At 39.2% G+C, this 9,077-nt stretch overlaps 1 protein-coding gene across 1 annotated transcript; it reads right to left on the bottom strand.

The window, feature by feature from the left end:
* Positions 1 to 7,005: 7,005 nt before the first annotated feature.
* On the bottom strand, positions 7,006 to 8,800 carry PRR32 (proline rich 32). Its single transcript, XM_077755045.1, has 2 exons — positions 8,758 to 8,800; positions 7,006 to 7,927 (listed from the first exon to the last, which is right to left on the bottom strand). The coding sequence occupies exons 1-2, from the start codon at positions 8,775 to 8,777 to the stop codon at positions 7,042 to 7,044; spliced, it is 906 nt and encodes a 301-aa protein (XP_077611171.1). The 5' UTR covers positions 8,778 to 8,800; the 3' UTR covers positions 7,006 to 7,041.
* Between the last annotated feature and the right edge of the window lie 277 nt (positions 8,801 to 9,077).

The raw sequence follows: 9,077 nt of genomic DNA, 5'->3' as shown, positions 1-9,077 counted from the left end.
AGCACCCATATGCCCAAAGCATCTCCAACAATGGATATAAGTATGTGAAATAAACTTTGCTAACTTGACAGATAAGAAATTGTATTTCTTGAGGTGCCTGGGTAGCTTAGTAGGTTAAGCATCTGAATTCAGCTCATTCAAGTCATGATCTTGTAGTTTGTGAGTTTAAGCCTCACATCAGGCTCTCTGCTGTCAGCACAGAGCCTGCTTCAAATCCACTGTCTCCCTCTCTCTCTACTCCTCCCCATCCCTCTCAAAAATAAACATAAAAAATTGTATTTCTTATTTTAATATACACTTATAAACAATTCTATTCATTTATTAGCCATTTTTATTTCTTCTTTTGTAAACCCTCTGATAATGCCATCTATGTTTTTATTTATTTATTTATTTTTAAATTTACATCCAAATTAGTTAACATATAGTAAAATAATGAGTTCAGGAGTAGATTCCTTAATGCCGCTTACCCATTTAGCCCACTCTTCCCACCCACAACCCTTCCAGCAACTCTGTTTGTTCTTTATATTTAAGGGTCTCGGGGCATCTGGGTGGCTCAGTCGGTTGGGCGGCCGACTTTGGCTCAGGTCATGTTCTCGCAGTCAATGTGTTCGAGCTCCACGTCAGGCTCTGTGCTGACAGCTCAGAGTCTGGAGCCTGCCTCAAATTGTGTGTTTCCCTCTCTTTCTCTCTCTGCCCCTACTCAGCTCATGCTCTCTCTCTGTCTCTCTCTCAAAAATAAATAAAACATTAAAAAAGATTTTAAGGGTCTCTTATGCTCTGTCCCCCTCCTTGTTTTTATATTATTTTTGTTACCTTCCCTTATGTTCATCTGTTTTGTATCTTAAATTCCTCATATGAGTGAAGCCATATGATATTTGTCTATCTCTGACTAATTTCACTTAGCATAATACCTTCTAGTTCCATACACACAGTTGGAAATGGTAAGATTTCATTCTTTTTGATTGCCATTATGTGTGGTACACACACACACACACACACACACACACATATACACCACATCTTCTTTATCTATTCATCTGTTGATGGACATTTGGGCTCTTTTCATACTTCGAGTATTGTCAATAGTGCTGCTATAAACATTGGGATACATGTGTCCCTTGAAACAACACACCTGTGTCTCTTGTCATTTATCTATGTTTTATGAGGATGTGCACTTTTTCTATTGGCATGAATTCATCTGAAAGCCTAGATTAGCAATGTTAACTAATCATAAACTTGAATAATTTGGGATGCATATAGATTGCAATTGGCTTGTGGAAATGTCTAGCACTGAAGCAATAAATGTCATATAAACACTACAGAGACTGTTTTTCTTCAGAGATTTTTCTTAAAGCCATATAATGCTGTTAAATTGGGGCTTATCCATGGCTTTATTGATAATTATTATAAGACACTCTCATAGGTTTGTTTGTTTGTTTGTTTGTTTTAGAAAGAGAGAGAGCGCACGCTCTCATGAGCAGGGGAGAGAGGCAAAAGGAAAGAGAGAATCTTAAACAGGCTCTGTACTCAGCACAGAGCCCAATGTGGGGTTCAATCCCACTACTCTGGGATCACTACCTGAGCTGAAGCCAAGAGTCAGACACACAACCAACCCAGCCACCCAGATGTCCCAGGTGTTTGGTTTTTTAAATTTTGAAATGTTGTTTGTGCTTTGCCTTTTTCCTGCAGATGTGATATATTCCTAATACAAAGTTTAAAAAACAATGTTCTATTTATAGACAATCAACTTTATAGTTAGGGCATTAAACACTATTCTAGGTACATTTATTGTACAATATATTGCTAATTAACTGTTGAGAACCAACGAAGATTAACACAATGTATAAGGATTTTATACCTAACGGAGGTACAAATCTGCTCCCCTCAAGGAAAATAATAGATTACCTGGTTTCTGGATGAAGTGTTATTAATAAAGCCAGCAACTCCACCTCAGAAAATTGTGATTGAGGGGGAAAGGTGTAAAGGCAAAATTAAAAAATGATCAGTGTTCTTCACTAGAGGAAAAAAAATTGGAGTGTTTTTTTTTTATGTTTTATTTACTTCTGAGAGAGAGAGAGAGACAGCGTGAGCAAGGGAGGGTCAGAGAGAGAGGGAGATACAGAATCGGAAGCAGNCCCAAAAGATTGGAGTTAAAAAAAAAAAAATTTCAGGCTTTTGTTTATTTCAGAACTTGAAGAGAAAATGTTCTTTTGTGAGCCTAATTCTTTGCATACCTACTTCACTAATAGAGTTAGCCTTGATGATGATGTGTCTGCTTGTCAAAGCCAATTTGGGGGCTTGATGAAATCTAAAACAGAAAGAGTTTCTAGTTTCACATAGGGAATATGAGATTGGCTGCTATCTAAGGAGAGATGATATTTATAGGAAGGAATGAAGCTGTGGAGATAGATTCATTTTTAGGAAGGGTGGATAATGTTTCTCTAATCACCTCATCCCCACGCTCTCAAATATGTGGCTCCTACACAAAACCTTTCTGTCATTAAATACTTAATCCATAGCACTCTTTTATTTTCAAACTTCCCCTTTCTATCTTCTCTGGATTATATTCGTCTATATCCAAATTTATTACTTTTCCCACAGTACTTCCAATTACAGCTGCTCTCTGTTCTAACGTACTTCATTTCTTCTCAACTGACAGTGGTTCTACCCCTCTCTATTTTTAATTTCCTGTCTTTCTCCATGAGGTTATTTTTTTTTTTCATATGCACAAACACCATCAATCAACCCCTGTACTCCTTGTGTTACTTTACCTCTGAGTCAAATCTTTTATAATCAGGGTGTTGGATGAAGTCAGTTATAAATGAATATTTCCCCATCAGTTATATGATTAAACAATTAGATGGACAAAATCCCTTAGGTAGGATTGATGAGTTTCTGTGTTTTATATTAACTTATTTCACTTGGAGAAAGAGATTTTCAGAGTTGAAAAAAATACAGTCAGTTTACCTCCATAAAATCATACGGGATACTGGTCCATTCTCAAAAAACAATGGTGGACTCACTTCATGAAAATAAGTACCACAGATAAGTTTTCTGAGAAATCAAGATACTGAGAAAGCCTTTCTGACTGGCAGCGAAGTCTCCAAAGATGGGTGAAAAAGCATATATATTTAATCAGTCTTTAGTAAGAGTACCACCTTCTCAAGTACTTAAGGAAAAGATTGTATGATGAAGCACAATTTCTCTGACTTCTCAAATCTAGAGTTGAGTTGATAAATGCAATACATTTCATTATTGTAAGAAAAAATGAATTTTACTACAGAGAAATAGATGGGTTATTTCATTTTAGTCTAATTAGTTGTTCTTTCTGTGGGAGTGTCACTAAATATAGCTCATTACAAAAAAAAAACATGCAAAGTTTTGTGATANTTTTTTTTTTTTTTTAAGTAAACTCTACACCCTGTGTGAGGCTCGAACTTACAATCCCAAGATCAAGACTTGCATGGTCCACTGACTGAGCCAGTCAGGCATCCCACGACATAGTGTTCTTTAGTCTGTCTAAAATTTCTTTTATCTCTGGCTTTGGTACATTGATCTTGAAATAGAGTCATTTTATATAGTTCTGTATTTAGGGCCTACAAAAATCAGCATCTCTCAATAACACTTAATAATCCAAAAACATTGTTATAGCATAATGTAATAGTTATGTAAGGATATCTTTCTTCTCCATTTTATGTATGCTACCTAGTTATTCAGTGGCAGCCACCAGAAAAAACAAAACAAAACAAAACAAACAAAACCCCCACAAACTCACCTATGCCATAGTAGATAAAGATAGCACTATGGTCTTAACCTGAATACTCCAGTGAAAATAAACTATTTGGTCCTGGTTAGTATTTGTTATAATAATTCTCAGAAAAAAAATGAGGTGTACTTTTAATGTCTTCTGGTTTAGGAAAGGCTATAAACTCAAAAAAATTCATAACTTTGAACTTTAACCTTTTCAGTATTCTGCAGTTTGATTGGCTCCATGTGTACTTCTTCCATCGGGCTACAGAAGTTGTAAACACTGGAAAATAGAAATAATGAATAATACTTGGGACATGGAAAAGGTCAAAGTTGTACGGTTTATGATTATCTTCTAGAGAATATATAGGACATTAAAATTCTGATGCTACAGTCTTGTGACAAAGAATATAATGAGAACTATAAATAATAAACAGTACGACATGAATCTTCTTGTGACAATGATTATAACTTAGAATAGGAAATACTTAACCCATTCCCATTATTGTCAGAAGAAAGGGCCACTTTGTTGATGTTTATCTTTTCCTTTTGCAGTTAAGAGCTATTTAAGCCACTGAAAAGAAAGGGAAAATGTATATGCTCAAGAGTGTTGTCTATATCGGAATGCCTGGGTGGCTCAGTGGGTTAAGTATCTGACTTTGCCTCAGGTCATGATCTCACGGTTCGTGGGTTTGAGCCTCTCGTTGGACTCTGTGCTGACAGCTCAGAGCCTGGAGCCTGTTTTGGATTTTGTATCTCCCTCTCTCTCTGACTCTCCCTTGCTCACACTGTCTCTCTCTCTCTCTCTCTCTGTCTCTCTCTCTCTCTGTCTCTCAGAAAAAAAAAGAGTGTTGAATATATTGCGTTATGAACACTTTCCAAAATGAATAGGATGTTGGTACTGTATGGTTAATATTGGCTTATGTTACACCAGGATAATTTAAAAATAACAATTTTAAGGCACATCATATGTTTAAAATTAATCTCCTACTGTCATGGAGAATGTAGGCACCTATGATAACAAAGTGATATATTATTTCTGTACAGAGGGTATGAATAAACAAAAATATTTACATTTTGCTTGCATTTAACAACAGGATCCCAGACTTATTCCATACTTGCATTTCTTAAAATTTTTTATGTAGGCACAGAGTTCTACATAAACTAAAGAAAATATATTTATCCTACATCACAGAATTATAAATAAAGCTTCAATGACTCGATTTGGTAATAGTTTTTATTGCTCATAGGTATTCAATGATTAGAAGTGACATAGAAAATAACACAGAGGGTGTTAGGAAAGAGAACAGAGGGTTTAAAAAGTGCAGATTGCGCTGATGGCACATTCTTGTTACAGAGAATTTGTCATGGATTGCTTTAATTGCGAGTCATCTTTCTGAGTCTTTACCATGCTACTTCCTTTGAGAAGGAAAACTTATCCTGTCTCGCTGTCACTTACACACCTTTTGGCAACTCTCCAAGGATGCAGCACTGCTGTTGACACAACAACTTGATTTCTTGTCAAAATATCTTTTAACATCTGGCTCAAAAGATATTTTTGATAAGTATAAGCATGCCCAATTCCTCTGTTCATTAAGGCTGAAAATTCAGTCAGTGTTTGGTACTCTGGGACTAAGCTACCTCATAGTGAGCAGCTGTCAGATGATTTGCTGAATACTTCTGCTCAGCCCACCACAATGAATTGATGGAATTGTGCCAGCTTTAGGACATACATGGAATGAGGGGAATTTTAGCAAGCACTATCCAGATGTTCCCTCTAAGCTTTGCACTACCACCTATAAATTTAAAACAATCTACTATGAAATACATGGAGAAAAAGAAACTTTATGGATCCATGTGTCCTTCATGTTGGAGTAGCAAAAATCAGTTATTGGTGCTAAAAACACATTAATGGCTGTGGTATAGGCTAGGCACCTTTTGGATCTACAGGTTTTGTCAGACTTTAACTATTTATATCACCTATACCATCGGTTTTGGACATGAAAAATGTGTATTTGAAGAATCATCCCCTAAACACATTTCTAATTTAGTGATTATTCATAGATAGTTATACTTTGTTTTAGGGCACTTTACTGTACAGTGAATTGCCCTGTACAGTAATTAAAATGACCGTCTTTCCATTCTGCATGCTGTGACTCTACCTGTCACTTAAATTTGAAAAAGTTACTATCCAGGCATTGTGATACTCTCTCAGAACTATCATTATAATGGGGCACTGCAGCACATTTTAAAGAGTACAAACACAGCAGTATCTGAGACAATAATTCTACATGAGTAAAACATTTTCATTTGTGTTTAAAAGTTCTGAGTAGATAGGGGCACCTGGGTGGCTTAGTCTGTTAAGCATCCGACTTTCGCTTAGGTCATGATCTCGCGGTTCGTGGGTTCGAGCCCCGCGTCGGGCTGTGCTAACTGCCAGCTCAGAGCCTGGAGCCTGTTTCAGTCTGTGACTCCCTCTCTCTCTGACCCTCCCCTGCTCACGCTGTCTCTCTCTCTCTCTCTCCTAGAAATAAATAAAACATTAAAAAAAAAAGTTCTGAGTAGATAGATAGTAGCTCTCTGTTCAGGCAACAGGTGAAGGGACCAGTCCTGTTCCACCTTGTCCCTGGACTTTTATTAAACCAACTCTGTATATACTATGTACTTAGTGGCAGTGTAATGCCGAGGGACAAGCTAGTTCAAGTTTGAAGCAATGATCTACAACTCTCCCATGTCCCGTGCCTCTGTTCTTTCCTCATCTTCAGCCTGGTTCTGCCTCTGATTGTGAAATGTTGGCTATTTCTCACCTCAGTCGCATCTGGCTATTTTTACTCTTTGTGCATTTTTCTCTATTACCTAGACTTTGGTCTACTTTATGTACCTTATTTTGAGTTGTCCACTCTGCTCTGAGCAACCCCCATACCCTTAGGCAGGTAGGAATTAACCACCCTAGATTTGGCCTAGTAAGAACCCAAAGGACCCTCCCCCATAATCACAGGGCTGCAAGCCAAGGCTAGGGATTCAACTAAGCTACTTAGAAATTACTAGCACATTACTGCTTTAATTCCCTTAAAGGTAGAAAACAAAAGCCAAGGTTTAGGCTCCCAGGGTCGTGTTTTTAAAAAGAATTCACACTATTTCAAACTTCAGAATCTTTATTGAATCTCGAAGCATGTAAGGCACATTAGTGCTAAACAGAGTCTAAGAGGGTAGAGGGGGTTGAAATATTAAAACATAAATGAGTAATTTTCACTTCTTCCTCCGAATCCTTTTCCCCCTCCTTCCTTTTTGTCATCAGTTGTTCTCTCTGTTTGAGGGCGCAGGAGCCGGCATGCCCCAGGAAGGAAAATTGGCAAAATAAGAAGGCAGTGGAGGACTAAATATCGGGGGTGGAGCAAAAGCAATAGGCATAGAGAGAAATGGACTGAAACTTGGAGATCGAGGAGGTATAAAGCAATGAGCAGTAGGGTGAGAAGGTAAACCTGAAGTACTGGAAGACAGTGGGAGAGGCCTTGGCCAATTCTCCACAGGGTGCCGCGGGCCTCCAGGTGGGAAAGAAACATGAGCCAGCCTTTCCTTGCCAGTCATTCTTGTATTCCCTGGAGGCAGCTCCATCATGACCCCTGATCTAACAGTGGGGATATGTGGGGCGCCTCTTACTTGTAGACCCCTAGGTGGAAAGTACCCCTGACCTCGTGACAAAGCCACATATAACCTTGCATTATTGCCACCTCTCTCGGTGCCCCCACTGCTGACCCTTGCGCCCCCTATCATAAGTGCGGGAGTGCTGCCAGAGAATTCCTGGGATACATTAATAGAATCCTGTCCCCTAAGCCTCCAGCCTGCCAGCCCTTCAGAGCTATTTACTTCTGCTGTTGCTAGGGACTCTTCTGCAACAGCAGGTGGTGGCCCATAGGGGTGTTTGTGAGCTCTCGAACTGTCGACAGGAATGCATGTTCCTGCAATCTCTGAGGGGCGCTCCAGCTCCAGCTGCTCTCTGGCCAGGTTGGTCAGCACATTAAGCGGAGGTCTCAGCAGGACGCGATGGTGGCCCCAAGGTTCCGCATCATCTTTCGGCACAGAACTTGGACACTGGAGTGACACGTCGTCAGGGCTCGGCTCCCGGATCCCACACTCGTCTGCAATTACTCCTTTGGGTGAAGGGGCGTGCCTTCCAAGGCTTGCAAAAATAGAAATAAATAAGTTAATAAAAATGGGATCGGTGGCCAGACAATACCTGAAATATGTGATTGATTAAACTCCCTGGAATATACCAGAAGAAAGGGAGAGCCCGATTTCCTCCCACATTTAATCAGCAAGTATTTCTGGAGCCCACTTTCACCTTATCAGGTGGCTTCTTTGAGCAACAAACTACCCAATTTACCATTCTGGCTTTCTTGTGGCTCCACCCCATTCCCCATTTCCCCACCTCCTCAATCAAGGCAGTAAGGAAGCTGAAAAGACCCAGAGATCTTCCTTAAATAAGTCTGCAGTGCGCCGATTCGCCATAGTAAATAAACACAGCTTGTTCCATCCAGATAGGACCTATAATCCATTAAAGCCCACCATTTGGATTCTGGAAGGAGTGTCTGGAAAGTCTTGTGAGGAAAAACTTTTTTTTTTTTCCTCTGCAGAAGCAGAAGAAAGGTTATTTGTGTTAACAAACACTCCAATTTGTTTGTCTTTATGAAGCATTATTCAACATTTTCACCGAGTTTTGTTAAAACTGTCTTTCATTCAACCTGTACCAAAACCTAGGGTATGTATGTCCTCAAGTTTAAACCCAACTGATTAGACTAAGAATTTGCAACTTTTCTTTCAAAATTACATTTTAAAATCCCCACCCTTAAATCCAGTATTTTTAGTATTTGAGTTTGTGTCCTGCAAGTTTTTGTCTGTGATTCCCTCTTGCATTCCCTGCACCCACTTGTCCCTGCCCTAGTGACACAGGAAAACAATTCAAACTGCCTTTTGCCTTCAGAATTAAACAAAACTCAGTTTTGTACTTACACATTTTCAATACAAGCCATGGAGAAAGTTGGTCAGGAAAGCCTCTCTGAGGTGATGGAGAAAATAAGCTGAACGCCCACGCAGGCCAACTCGGTCTGGAGAGACGACTCGTGCTTCTGCCTTAGAGCAGATTGGCAACTCGAATGAAGCCAGGGACCAACTGCTTCTTTCTAGATTTGGAGTTCTCTTTCTGAGGTTACCAGTTGCTAAGGAAGGGAGGGAAAAAAAGGAGTGAAGAGGGGGAGGGGATAAATCTGTGACACTCCTTTGAAGCTAAATGTAGGACTCCTTTTTGCATATTAATAGATGGATGGATGGTA

Source organism: Crocuta crocuta, unplaced genomic scaffold (assembly GCF_008692635.1).
Source record: "Crocuta crocuta isolate KB4526 unplaced genomic scaffold, BGI_CrCroc_1.0 scaffold252, whole genome shotgun sequence".
NCBI classification, from domain to species: Eukaryota; Metazoa; Chordata; class Mammalia; order Carnivora; family Hyaenidae; genus Crocuta; species Crocuta crocuta.
The sequence above is the reverse complement of the archived record's forward strand: the minus strand, read 5'-3'. Positions and strand labels throughout refer to the sequence as shown.

Bases quoted from the DNA above. Each gene is read 5' to 3' on its own strand.
- PRR32 (XM_077755045.1), bottom strand. From the start codon at position 8,777: ATGGCTTGTATTGAAAATGT. The intron at 7,928-8,757 runs GTAAGTACAAAA...TATTTTTGCAAG, and splicing joins ATGGCTTGTATTGAAAATGT to CCTTGGAAGGCACGCCCCTT.